At 40.2% G+C, this 15,117-nt stretch overlaps 1 protein-coding gene across 1 annotated transcript in view; it reads right to left on the reverse strand.

The window, feature by feature from the left end:
* The window catches only part of cog5 (component of oligomeric golgi complex 5), a 507,949-nt gene that overhangs the window by 487,858 nt on the left and 4,974 nt on the right, over positions 1-15,117 (reverse strand). Inside the window, exons 2-3 of the mRNA XM_028812938.2 lie at positions 5,162-5,301; positions 2,168-2,225 (exon numbers count right to left, since the gene is read on the reverse strand). Of these exons, the coding sequence (XP_028668771.1) occupies positions 2,168-2,225; positions 5,162-5,301 (198 nt within the window). The remainder of the gene's footprint in view (positions 1-2,167; positions 2,226-5,161; positions 5,302-15,117) is intronic.

A 15,117-nucleotide genomic window follows, 5' to 3' on the forward strand; every position in this document is an offset into this window, starting at 1 on the left:
GTGACTCAAGTAACAGTACAAATTAGTAACTAACTTAGGTTAACTTTAATTTGTGTTTTGGAAATTATAAGCAGAATATAAACTGCAATATGATAAATTTAACTTATCAAAAGGCATAAGTGACATGCATGCATATATAAACACACACAAATGGGAATAGTGCACTGTACATGGCAATTTCAAACTAGAATTATAATTGTACATTACTAGCAAATGCATGGTAAACAAGTAATCATAATCATCCCAAAATATCAGTTATCAATTATAAATCATCATGGCAGAGAGCAAACACTTCAGTGGAGAGAAAAGAAAAACTTAAAGTATACTGAAGCAGACACACAAAATAAAAACAGTATTGACATCCAAACTGCAGAAAGAGTTTTGATCATGTTTACATTACTCAAGTACAATCTGCACAATACCAGTATACAGAAGCAAAATTTAAAACTTGAATTATTATGGTTATGGTACAAAACCTCAAAGAAATGATGGTGTTGAAAAAATATGCACACAGGAGGAGCAGGAATATTTTCATCAGTTTTTGTTAACTTTATTTACAGAGTACAGGCACTCTATATTTTGTCAGTAGTTACTTAAAATATGTAATATAGAACAGTGTCAACAACTAGTTATGTGTGCCATTATTATAAAGCTGATGCCAGCAGTTCTTCATGTTATAAATTTTTATAGGCGTGCAAGCATGACAGCCAGGCAATGTGCATTCCCCATCACAATTCTCAGAAAGGAGTTATAAATAATTACATTGTTCTTTATCATTGCTTTTTTCATAAAAATTACTTTTCCGGATGTCAGTTACAGTAACTAACAAAAAAGCAGCCTAAATAGGGCCAAAAACACTTTGTTTTGCACATTTCATGTGATGAAAATATTTCAATATTACTTTCTGCTTTCAATTTAGGGTCTTGGGGTGGGGGGTTCTGTGTAATATAGTTATTAGTCCACCAGCAAACATTAATATTCTTTAAATGGTGGTATAATAAATGATGCAGTGAACAGATGAATTTGAGGAAGAAAACACTAGATGGTGTAGTACCATCAAAGACCTCTTTGAAGGAGAGCAAAATGTGCAATGTCTGGCAGGGAAAGTGACAGCACAGAACTAAGGATATTGTCATAAACCATTATGTACCATATGTGTACGAGAGTTGGGACTAGTGGGTGGGGACCTAAGAAGTAAGAATGAGAATGAATATCTGGGAAGAAATAGGCAATGTCTGTCCCAGGACACTAAAGATCAGATAACACATTCAAAGGATGCCTGACTTACTGTGAAAGACTGAGGCTATGTACAGCTTAAAAGAAGTCAAAAGAAATCTAGCCCAACAGAGGATGTATACTGTCCTGATATCAGACAGTAGCAGGTCTGTCCTTGTGACTTGTCTTTTTAAGAGCAACTGAAGGTACAGGGGTAAAAGGATACTAGGGCCCAATAAAGGATGCACTAGCCTAGTGATCCAGTAAACACAGGACACTTGGAGTGATTCTGGGGCTTGGCCAAATGTGACTCCAAAACATGGACTGAAGAAACCGCAAGATGACAGGATCACAATTTTTGAGTTAGCAAGATAGATGGTGGTGTAGGCTCAACTGGCAGGAAGGAAAGAGGCCAGGGCCAAGTGAGAAACAAACAACTGTGACGCCAGTTGTCCAAAAACATTATGGTGTCCTGAAATGGGGGGATTGTGTATAAAAAGCGTTGCAATTTCTACATGACTTGACGAAATATATGCAAACACCCTTACATTAAAGTCTGCATGTGCACTTTAATCACGTCTGAATTGTTTGATTTGCAGTTTTAAAGAGTGGAGAAGAGGTGTGAATTAAGGAAAAAGTGTCTCTGTCTCAAAGAATTTGGAGGACACTGTGCATGTACATAAACTCACATTCAAAAGTTTGGAATCACCAAGAAATTTTCATGTTTTTGACAAAAATGTACTTTTTTTTAATTCACAAACTCCACTTTAAAAAATTCCAAACCAAACCATATTGCAGTGCATTGCGTGTGAAGCAACAGTATTAGGCCATTTACTATAATATTAAAATGTCTGCATTCAAATTTGATTTAAGCAGCTTTCAACCAAATGTAAGTAAAACTATAGATCTTAAAACACAAAACACAGTTAAAGTAAATACATTTATAAACTACCTTCAAGTGATTCAATCCCTGTGGCTTGGGCAAGGAGGTCTTCATGTCTTGCAACCACCTGCAATAGCAAAAGAGCAGTCTCTTTATTTCACATGTACTACAACTGCTTAGATCTGTTGACATTTATCAGACAATTCTAATTACAGCTCTTGAAGCCTCTGCATTTCCACATTTCATACAGCATATTTAAAAGAGGAATTAAATTTCATTTTCAAAAACCTACAAGAAAAATTAAACAGTGCCAATGTTCTGCCCTTCAAAAAAATAACTGGATATGAAAAATAATAAAGTTTTAATGTACAGCAATTGTGTAATTCTATATGAAAATACAGAAACATATATAGATGGCCCCGCATATTTCACTTGTCTCAGCAAAGGTCAGTGTTCATGACTCCACAGTCAGAAAGAAATTGAGCAAAAATGAGCTTTATTGGAAGGTAGCAAAGTCTAAAGTACTTCTAATGAAGAAGAACATAAATGCTTGTTGATCATTTCCAAGAAAGCATTTGAATGATCCCCAAGCCTCTTGTGAGAGGTTTCATACAGAAAAAAGTGAAATATTCTGGACAAAATGGGTCCCATTATTTCTGGTGTAAGCCAAACAGAAGACTCTACAGTAGGAATAACACACCAACAGTTAAATATGGTGGTGGCAGCATGATGGTGTAGGAAAATTGTAAGGACCTTATGGCTTGCCACAATTTAAGGAAAATGCTTGGTGTTCTGCATCAAAAATTAACTGAATGTCTTGTCGTCTGTCTGTCAGCTAAACCATAGACAGGACCAATGTCATGTTTAAACCGGAACTCCATCCCTAGCTTTACTGCTAGTTTGTTTTCTTCCTATTTGTTTATTTTGCCATATTTTATTTGTGAAATATATTTTGTTTTCTTTTGTTTTATATTGTATTATTTTAAATAGTACTTCTTTTTTATTAATCACTTAGTACTTTTTCTTTCCTTCTCTTCTTATGTTAATTCTGTTAGTTATATTCCTAGTTCTTTAGTGATATATATGGACCTTTGAGGCCTCAAAACTGTGCTGAACCTTTGTTTAATGTCACTTTGGGTTAAACGTTTTTCCACAATTCCCCTTCCCTTTCTCCAACCTCTTCACATTTTATAGACTATTTTAAATATTATTTAGCCTTTCTTCCTTGATAGTTTGAGTAGGCTGAAACCTGCTTTTAGATTTTGGGAATTGTCTGATTTTGGTTTCAGATGTTCATTGAAAATAGGTTTTGAGGCAAGGCCTCATTTTGTGCTTATCAGCCAGAGATATCAGAAATTAGGAGACAACATTTTACCTTTTGAACCTTTTTGTTAATAAACCTTAACATTCTAAGAAATGTTAGTTTTGTTCTTTCATGTATGGCCAGAGAATTTTATACGATTCATCTCACCCATTTGGCCACAGACCTACTCTTCACTTTAAAAATTTGTAACAGTCATGCAGCAAAGCAGTGATTAGAAAAATAAAAATAAAAATATTTAACGCATTTGCCCAGGATTTTTTTTGTTTTGAAACCAGAAGGGTTGCACCTCTGTGTCAGTGCCACCTGATTACAGTGATCCCTCGCTATATCGCGCTTCGCCTTTCGCGGCTTCACTCCATCGCGGATTTTATATGTAAGCATATTTAAATATATATCGCGGATTTTTCGCTGCTTCGCGGGTTTCTGCGGACAATGGGTCTTTTAATTTCTGGTACATGCTTCCTCAGTTGGTTTGCCCAGTTGATTTCATACAAGAGACGCTATTGGCAGATGGCTGAAAAGCTATCCAGCTAACTTTCTCTCTCTCTCTCTCTCTCTCTCTCTTGCGCTGACGTAGGGGGGTGTGAGCAGGGGGGCTGTGTGCAGCTGCTTCCTGAAGGACAGGCTGCACGGAGCTTCGCATACTTAAAAGCTCAAAGGGCACGTATTGATTTTTTTTATCTGTCTCTCTCTCTCTCTCTCTCTCTCTCTCTCTCTCTCTCTCTCTCTTCCTGCTCCTGACAGAGGGGGTGTGAGCTGCCGCCTTCAACAGCTTTGTACCGGCGGTGCTTCGCATACTTAAAAGCCGTATTGATTTTTTTTTTGACTGCTTGCTTTGCACTCCTTTGAAAAGGAAGATATGTTTGCATTCTTTTAATTGTGAGACAGAACTGTCATCTCTGTCTTGTCATGGAGCACAGTTTAAACTTTTGAAAAAGAGACAAATGTTTGTTTGCAGTGTTTGAATAACGTTCCTGTCTCTCTGCAACCTCCTGTGTTTCTGCGCAAATCTGTGACCCAAGCATGACATTCTAAAAATAACCATATAAACGTATGGTTTCTACTTCGCGGATTTTCCTACTTCGCGGGTGGCTCTGGAACGCAACCCCCGCGATGGAGGAGGGATTACTGTATTACACTTTTCTTTTTCACTTACTTTAACTATATTGAAGAGACTAGATAGGAAAGATGTTAGCATATTGTATTTTATGTTGTGGTTAGATAAATATAATAAAAGAAGTAAACTAATTTCTTCTGTGTTCTTAAATTTTTCTGGTATCACGGGTTCAGGGTGGGTCAACCTAGGAGTCTCAGTGTAGAATTAATCAGAATTAGGGACATTAATTACAGGATGGCAAGAGCCTTCAACCTACAACAGGCAGCCAAACCTGTTAAAGTCCCAAAGGCTTAGAGGTCAGGAAGTGCTGGATGAACCTTAAGGACCCTAAAGTCACTACTGCATCCACATATTTTGTCCTATTTCTAGGAAAGGGACATAGAAAACATAGGTGTCCCACATGCCTGCCTCTTGTCATTGATCACTACATTGCACATTTACTTCAGAAACACATACTTTTCTTTAAAAAAAGATGACGACATATCAATTGGATAATGACAGTTCGGGAAAACACTTTACTATTTAGATTAACTTCAAATCTCTATACATGAATTAAAGATGAAGAAAACTCTGATTAAAGCTAATGTGTAAGACAAAATAACAGATAACTATATAAACAAACCTGTATATGCAGTTCCTTGTCCAACTGGCTGATTCCTTGTGAAAGTTTTGCTAGGTGCTCTGCAATGACTGCACAATGAATAGCTTGGGCAGTATAATTTTTGACATCAAAATCTTCTTTACAAAAGTCAGCATAACTTTCTGAAAAACATACCAAAACATTCATATGTATATAAAAATAAGCATATCTTGATATCCCAGATTGCATTTGATTCCATATTAAAGCCTACTGCTATAAGAAAAGGCCATAACCACAGTCAATTAACTAAAATACACTATTGATAGGAAAATCTGCTGTGTCCAGAACATGACTGTTTTCTAGAAAAAGCCATTACGTGAGCAATAAAATATTGCTGTTGTGCCAAAGATATTGAAAGACATACCACAGGAGCAGAGAAAAAGAGATAGGAGATAGAGAAATGTCAAAAAATAAAGCCAAACAATTTTATGAAGAAGTCAACAAAACCCAAAACCTAGCACCACAACCAAAAGGAAATAATACACAGAGGCAAATTTCAAAACTTGTTCATCATCAAAAGAACTTCTGCAAATACGTAAGATTTATTTTTTGTTTGTATCTGCAAACTTAGACAAACTGGAATTATCAAGCCTTTCTACCCGATGATTTGTGACATCACTCTTAGCTCTATTTGCAAACATCACCCCATAGCAACATTGTACAAAATCTTAAAATGGCATCACAGGAAGATGAAAGACAATTGTAAAAATTATTAGAAATGAATTTGTGTCCAAAAAAATAAAACACTTCATGAGGTTTTGAAAAAAAATATGCAGACAAACATGAGAAAAAAGTATAAAAATTACTACCATAATCACAATAATCACAGCGCATTGTGTAAAAACTGATAAATCATTGTTTCTGTAGAGCAAGACGTACTGCAGTGATTTTTGTTAAAAAACGCCCAAAGGGCTTCTAGCATCTTACAACACCAGTGACTAAGCCAAGCTTTACTCAGACTGAGTGACCAGTTGCAGAGTTCACGTGTCCTCAAGCTGACATCTTCCCACAAGTACAAAACCACCCACACATAAAAGATACATACATCTTATGTCCAGGGATGCCTTAAATGGAGAAATATTTTGAAAATGAAAAATCAATATTTTACACTGTCCGAATATTTTCACTATATGTCTATAATTTATGTATTTATCTCTGTATGTATTTATCTCTATAGATAGATAGAGTCACGGCCGAAATTATTGCACCCCTGGAATTTTCCTTGAAAATGCAACATTTCTCCCAGAAAATTGTTGCAATTACAAATGTTTTGATATACACGTTTATTTCCTTTATGTGCATTGGAACAACACAAAAAAACAGAGAAAAAAAGCCAAATCTGACATAATTTCACACAAAACTCAAAAACTGGGCTGGACAAAATTATTGGCACCCTCTACTTAATATTTGGTTGCACGCCCTTTGGAAAAAATAACTGAAATCAAGCGCTTCCTATAACCATCAACAAGCTTGTTACACCTCTCAACTGGAATTTCCGACCACTCTTCTTTTGCAAACTGCTCAAGGTTTCTCAGATTTGAAGGGCGCCTTCTCCCAACAGCAATTTTGAGATCTCTCCATAAGTGTTCAATCGGATTTAGATCCGGACTCATTGCTGGCCACTTCAGAACTCTCCAGCGCTTTGTCTTCAACCATTTCTGAGTGCTTTTAGAGGTATGTTTGGGGTCATTGTCCTGCTGGAACACCCATGACCTTTGACGCAGACCTGTGGTGTTATGGGTCCACAGCTCTCCCACCAAAGGCCGTTTTTATTTAAATAAACAATCGCCGCGCTCGCGGCTTAGCGAGGGGGCGTGGTGGCTATAGCAAGCCGCAGGGCGATCTGCGGTGTGGGCGTTTTTCACCTAAGTGCACAGGTGAGAGACTGCCCACATCCGTGATCGTTCCTGTGGCTAATGGGCTGCAGCTGCTATGTCCTCTCTGCATATAAAGAGAAGCGCGAGTCGGTTAGAGAGGAGAGAGTAAAAAGAAAGGGAAGTGAACGGGAGGTAGAGAGAAGACAGGAAGCAGGTGGAGAAAGCCGGTGTGAGGAAGGCGAGCGAGCGAGTAAGAGCAAGCTCACATTAGAGAAAGCAGGCAGCTGGGAGGACAGTCTACGAGAGAAGTGTTTGGCCGACACTCAGTGGGGCTGAAGGAAGCGGTCGCTCCAGCTGAGCAACTAAGTAGCTGGAGTGACCAGCAGAAGTATCGACTTGGCCGTTGCTAGGAGCGGGAGTCGAGGAGGCTTTGGGCAGGTGTAGCCCCAGCGTGAGCGCCTTGGCCGCTGGGAAATATCCCAAGTCTCGGTCCGGTTGGGAGCCTGACGAAGCCAAGGATCGGAGGGATACCAGACCTGTTTGAAGGGCAGCTGATCCTGCAGGTAGGCGACTCTCCTGTAGAGCAGACCAGATGGGTGTAGCAGGGGAGCCGCCATGAAAACGGAAGACACTGGGTTTTTGATTTTAACATTACTTCCTGTACTATTTTACCTCATGGTTTTTAGAAGAGTTTTCCTATTTATTGATTTTAACCTCCACGTTTCATTTTATGGATTATTTATTTAATGAAGACTTTGAACACTGCGCTGTTGCACTTTGTGGACTTTGTTTTGATTTATGTTAATAAAAGCACTTTGCACTTTTTAACCATCCTCTTGCTCAATTGTTTATTGCCTCACTGTCTAGCTCATCGGTGACATTACCGACGGTGTTGGGTTCAAGGGCTCCCTAACAGCCGATGGGAGCATGGAGCTGAAACCGCATCGTCACAAGACCCAGCTTTCTGACACTGGGCCCTACATTGTGCCCCAATATCTTTTGGTAGTCTTCAGATTTCATGATGCCTTGCACACAGTCAAGGCATCCAATGCCAGAGGCAGCAAAACATCCCCATGTTTGACTGTAGGTACTGTGTTCTTTTCTTCATAGGCCTCATTCCGTTTTCTGTAAACAGTAGAATGATGAGCTTTACCAAAAAGCTCTACCTTGGTCTTATCTGTCCACAAGACGTTCACCCAGAAGGATTTTGGCTTCCTCAAGTACATTTTGGCAAACTCCAGTCTGGCTTTTTTATGTTTCTGTGTCAGCAGTGGGGTCCTCCTGGCTCTCCTGCCATAGCGTTTCATTTCGTTCAAATGTCGACGGATAGTTCGAGCTGACACTGTTGCACCCTGAGTCTGCAGAACAGCTTGAATATGTTTTGAAGTTGATTGGGGTTGTTTATCCACCATTCGGACTATCCTTCATTGCAGTCTTTTACCAATTTTTCTCTTCCGTCCACGTCCAGGGAGATTAGCTACAGTGCCATGTGTTGTGAACTTCTTGATTATGTTGCGCACAGTGGACAAAGGAACATGAAGATCTCTGGAGATGGACTTGTAGCCTTGAGATTGTTGATATTTTTCCACAATTTTTATTCTCAAGTCCTCAGACAATTCTCTGCTCTTCTTTCTGTTCTCCATGCTTAGTGTGGCACACTCAGACACACAACAGAAAGGTTCAGTCAACTTTTCTCCATTTTAACTGGCTTCAGGTATGATTGCTATATTGCCAGCACCTGTTTCTTGCCACAGGTGAGTTCAAACGAGCATCATATGTTTGAAATAAAATGATTTACCCAGAATTTTGAAAGGGTGCCAATAATTTTGTCCAGCCCATTTTTGGAGTTCTTCTGTGTGACATGATGTCAGATTTGGCTTTTTTTCTCTGTTTTTTTGTGTTGTTCCAATGCACATAAAGGAAATAAACATGTATATACAAAAACATTTGTAATTGCAATAATTTTCTGGGAGAAATGGTGCATTTTCTGGGAAAATTCCAGGGGTGCCGATAATTTCGGCCATGACTGTAGATAGATAGATAGATAGATAGATAGATAGATAGATAGATAGATAGATAGATAGATAGATAGATAGATACCGTGCTTCCCCGAAAATAAGACAGGGTCTTATATTAATTATTCCTTCAAAATACGCGCTAGGGCTTATTTTCAGGGGATGTCTTGTTTTTCCATGAACAAAAATCTACATTTCTCTATATTATTAAAAAAAAAAAAAAATCTTGGAAGGAGACGATACGTGATTTTCTCGGAGACACTTTAACGACCCGCAAGACAAGGCAGTGAGACAAAAGGACAGCTGCTGCAAAGGCTTTTAAATGATCGACACGCAACACGACAGCAGTAAGACAGAAGCTGATCCGACCGTGTCTCATTAGCATGCATTCAGCCCCCCCCTTCACAACGCGAGTGGCTGAGACGCGAAGTGGCTGGCTAACAGCGTGCCCCGGGAGGTGGGCATGTGAAGTGAGCCGAGGGCACAACCCCCTAGTATTCTGGAACAGAAATCTACATTTATTCAAATACAGTCATATCATCATCTTCTGGGACATTATCATAACTCTCTAAACCCCGAATTCCATTATGAATTTCTTGCAACTCCATTTCCTTTAGAACAATTGGCCCCAATCTCTCATGTCTAGCAACAGAGCTTTCCTTAAATGAGCACCTCTTGTCCATGTAGCCTGCTCGTAGTGCATTCGGATATCCAACTTCTTCCCTTTGCAGAAAGCAGTAAGATTTTTGCCCTGGGACTCCTACACAATTCCTTTCTTGTAATCGACAGAATAGCTCTTTCTTTTTGCACTCATCTTGTCGGGGGGTCAAAATACCGGTAATATTTCCTGTTCATTTGTGTACATACGGTAGCGGTAGGCGTTTATCGCTCAACCAAAGTCGCCTGCGCGGGATCGTAACTAGGGCTTATTTTCGGAGTAGGGCTTATATTACGAGCATCCTGAAAAATCATGCTAAGGCTTATTTTCATAGTAGGTCTTATTTTTGGGGAAACACGGTGTGTGTATATATACAGTGGTGTGAAAAACTATTTGCCCCCTTCCTAATTTCTTATTCTTTTGCATGTTTGTCACACAAAATGTTTCTGATCATCAAACACATTTAACCATTAGTCAAATATAACACAAGTAAACACAAAATGCAGTTTTTAAATGATGGTTTTTATTATTTAGGGAGAAAAAAAATCCAAACCTAATTGTAATTGCCCCCTTGTTAAAAAATAACCTAACTGTGGTGTATCACACCTGAGTTCAATTTCCATAGCCACCCCCAGGCCTGATTACTGCCACACCTGTTTCAATCAAGAAATCACTTAAATAGGAGCTGCCTGACACAGAGAAGTAGACCAAAAGCACCTCAAAAGCTAGACATCATGCCAAGATCCAAAGAAATTCAGGAACAAATGAGAACAGAAGTAATTGAGATCTATCAGTCTGGTAAAGGTTATAAAGCCATTTCTAAAGCTTTGGGACTCCAGCGAACTACAGTGAGAGCCATTATCCACAAATGGCAAAAACATGGAACAGTGGTGAACCTTCCCAGGAGTGGCCGGCCGACCAAAATTACCCCAAGAGCACAGAGACGACTCATCCGAGAGGTCACAAAAGACCCCAGGACAACGTCTAAAGAACTGCAGGCCTCACTTGCCTCAATTAAGGTCAGTGTTCACGACTCCGCCATAAGAAAGAGACTGGGCAAAAACGGCCTGCATGGCAGATTTCCAAGACGCAAACCACTGTTAAGCAAAAAGAACATTAGGGCTCGTCTCAATTTTGCTAAGAAACATCTCAATGATTGCCAAGACTTTTGGGAAAATACCTTGTGGACTGATGAGTCAAAAGTTGAACTTTTTCGAAGGCAAATGTCCCGTTACATCTGGCGTAAAAGGAACACAGCATTTCAGAAAAAGAACATCATACCAACAGTAAAATATGGTGGTGGTAGTGTGATGGTCTGGAGTTGTTTTGCTGCTTCAGGACCTGGAAGGCTTGCTGTGATAGATGGAACCATGAATTCTACTGTCTACCAAAAAATCCTGAAGAAGAATGTCCGGCCATCTGTTCGTCAACTCAAGCTGAAGCGATCTTGGGTGCTGCAACAGGACAATGACCCAAAACACACCAGCAAATCCACCTCTGAATGGCTGAAGAAAAACAAAATGAAGACTTTGGAGTGGCCTAGTCAAAGTCCTGACCTGAATCCAATTGAGATGCTATGGCATGACCTTAAAAAGGCGGTTCATGCTAGAAAACCCTCAAATAAAGCTGAATTACAACAATTTTGCAAAGATGAGTGGGCCAAAATTCCTCCAGAGCGCTGTAATAGACTCATTGCAAGTTATCGCAAACGTTTGATTGCAGTTATTGCTACTATGGGTGGCCCAACCAGTTATTAGGTTCAGGGGGCAATTACTTTTTCATACAGGGCCATGTAGGTTTGGATTTTTTTTTCTCCCTAAATAATAAAAACCACCATTTACAAACTGCATTTTGTGTTTACTTGTGTTATATTTGACTAATGGTGAAATGTGTTTGATGATCAGAAACATTTTGTGTGACAAACATGCAAAAGAATAAGAAATCAGGAAGGGGGCAAATAGTTTTTCACACCACTGTATATATATATATATATATATATATATATATATATATATACTGTATATTTGCAGCTGGAGATCCACAAAGGGAGAAAAAATGAATCGCATATCATAAAGTAGTCTTTATTCTTGAGCTTTCAACCCCTGCCAGGGGTCTTCATCAGAGGATAATGCTTAGACTTACAAGAATCAAAGGCAATATATAGCAAAACATTACGTTGAGGCAGTGGGGAGGGGTGGCTAAGTCAGTGTGACGTTTCAATCTGGCCAGGACGTCCTTGAACAGAAAAAAGGAGGAAGAGCAGGCTTTTCAGGGCACTGCATCCCTGGGATGCTAGGGGGCAGCTAACCTGGACGGAAATGGTTCCCCGGATTCCCTCAGGGCATCATGGGACGTGAAGTCTGTTTCCTCAGCCCTGTTGGGTGCCGTGGGTGCCGCCAGGGGGAGCACACAAGGAACCTGGGGATTCCTATTGTTGTTACGACCCTGAAGTACTTCGGAGGCAAAAGGACAAAAGCCTGCAGTACTTCTGGGCGACTTGAAGGATGATGTGGCATTTGACCCAGAGAAGGAATATTTCCGGGTCATGGACTATTTAAAGGACTGGTCAAAACCCAGCAAGGAGAGAAGAAGTTGGGTGGTAGAGTGACGGAGCTGCTGGGTGGAGAGGAGGATTGTGATTATTGATTATTGTTTATTATTATTATTGATTTGAGAATTGTGGAGTGTGCGGTGCTTTGTGCACTTTATTGGAAGAAAATAATTAAATTCTTCTTGATGCTTGTAAACGTGTGACTTGGACGTCTGTCTGGTGGGTTTAGCGGGGCAACAGCTCCTCTAGTGTCCACTATATATATATATATATATATATATATATTATATATATACAGGTAGTCCCCAGGTTACGGACACCCGACCTACAACATACGAACGGGGCCGCAGCTGCAAAGCATGCACCTCAGTAACTGCCGCTCCATCATCTTCGGCCCGGGGACACTGCAAGCAGTGGCTGGACGGAGGCTGGAGGGGGTTGATTTCGCTGCTTGCGCAGTGTAGTGTCCGTCGGGCGGCTCCCGGGGGCAAGTGGTTTCACTGCCCGCCCCCCGCTGCAAGTGGTGACCCTGTTGTGGCTGAATGGAGGCCATTGAGGGTGAACGGGGAGGCGGGGGGTAGCATTGTAGTGTGCCTCAGATGGCTGCGTGTTGAATGGGGGTGGTGGTGCGGCGGGACACTGCAGGCAGCATACTGTAGTGGAGGTGACTGTGATGTGGGCTGGTGATGAACCGCCCCTCGCTGCCCCCATTCATTCTCAATAGCAAGCCTGCTTGTACTGTTACGCACATAGCAGGAAGTTGTCTCTTGTCAGTACAGGGTGGTCCAGATCTAATTCTGCAGAACCAGATCATCTGGATGACTTTGATTTATGTGGGGACAATTCTAGTTCGGCACGAAGACGATTCTTCGTGTCGTCAGTTCACACACTTCTCGATGGTCCAGGATTTTTCAGGTGATTTTTCTATTTAATAAACTGAATAAGTTATAGCATAATGAAAATTGCATAATTAGATCTGGACCACCCTATACATCAGACGTGTTGATGACTGGTGCCTAATCTGTTGTGATAGCGTGTACAGTGCTGTACAGAAGAGCTCATCTTAACCTTTTGTCGTCACCCTTCAAGAATGTCTCTGAAACACAAATATGATGCAAGTGCTGGTGATATTGTAAAGAAGAGAAAAACCATCCCCATTGAAAATAAAGTAGAAATAATAAAAAGGTCAGAAAGAGGTGAAACTCCATAATTCATTGGCAGAGTACTTGGTTACAGTCGGTCAACAATAACATTTCTTAAAGTAATGTACCTGTTCCGACTTAAATACAAATTCAACTTAAATACAAACCCACAGTCCCTATCTCATACGTAACCTGTGGACTGCCTGTATATATATATATATATATATATATATATATATATATATATAGATAGATAGATAGATAGATAGTCTATCTATCTATCTATCTATCTACCTATCTATCTATCTATCTATCTCACAAGAATGATATGTTGAACTTCCAGTGACCAGTATGAGAGAGTGCGAGAGCGATAACACCAAATTTAACACACCTGCTCCCCATTCACACGTGAGACCTTCTAACACTAACGAGTCACATGACACCAAGGAGGGAAAATGGCTTATTGTGCACAATTTGGACAGTTTTCACTTAGGGGTGTACTCACTTTTGTTGCCAGAGGTTTAGACATTAATGGCTGTGTGTTGAGTTGTTTTAAGGGAACAGCAAATTTACACTGATATACAAGTTGTACACTGACTACTTTACATTGTATCAAAGTGTCATATTTTCAGTGTTGTCCCATGAAAAGATATAATAAAATATTTACAAAAATGTGAGGGATGTGCTCACTTTTGTGAGATACTGTGTATGTGTGTGTGTGTATATATAAATATATATATATATATATATATATATATATATATATATATATATATATATATATATATAAAAAACACAACACTCCACCTTGGCACCACCACTCCTCCTTGGCAACCTCATCCTTTTCCTCCCGATTCTGGCTCCAGAGTGGTGGATGCTGGCCCTTTTTATAGTTCACCCGGGAAGTGCTCCAGGTGCTTGTTCATCTGTTTCTAATTGCACTTCCGGGCAAGGCTGTATAGTTGTCCGGGCCACCTCAGGGACCCATGCAGCACCCCCTGGTGGCCACCCCCAGATCCCAACAGGGCTGTGGAGCCCTGCGGGAAACTGAGGCACCAACGTCAGCCAGGGAGGCTGTTACCAAGCGTCCCGGCGGAGGTACTTAGACGCCCATTGTAGCTCCCCCAGAATATATGTAGAAGGGTGTCCCCCTATACAGGTATATATAGCTAGATATATATATACAGTGCATCCGGAAAGTATTCACAGCGCATCACTTTTTCCACATTTTGTTATGTTACAGGATTATTCCAAAATGGATTACATTCATTTTATTTCCTCAGAATTCTACACACAACACCCAATAATGACAACGTGAAAAAAGTTTACTTGAGATTTTTGCAAATTTATTAAAAATAAAAAAATTGAGAAAGCACATGTACACAAGTATTCACAGCCTTTGCCATGAAGCTCAAAATTGAGCTCAGGTGCATCCTGTTTCCCCTGATCATCCTTGAGATGTTTCTGCAGCTTAATTGGAATCCACCTGTGGTAAATTCAGTTGATTGGACATGATTTGGAAAGGCACACACCTGTCTATATAAGATCCCACAGTTGACAGTGCATGTCAGAGCACAAACCAAGCATGAACTCAAAGGAATTGTCTCGAGGCACAAATCTGGGGAAGGTTACAGAAAAATTTCTGCTGCTGTGAAGGTCCCAATGAGCACAGTGGCCTCCATCATCTGTAAGTGGAAGAAGTTCGAAACCACCAGGACTCTTCCTAGAGCTGGCCGGCCATCTAAACTGAGCGAT

The sequence above is a fragment of the Erpetoichthys calabaricus genome, chromosome 1 (genome assembly GCF_900747795.2).
Source record: "Erpetoichthys calabaricus chromosome 1, fErpCal1.3, whole genome shotgun sequence".
Lineage (NCBI taxonomy): Eukaryota > Metazoa > Chordata > Cladistia > Polypteriformes > Polypteridae > Erpetoichthys > Erpetoichthys calabaricus.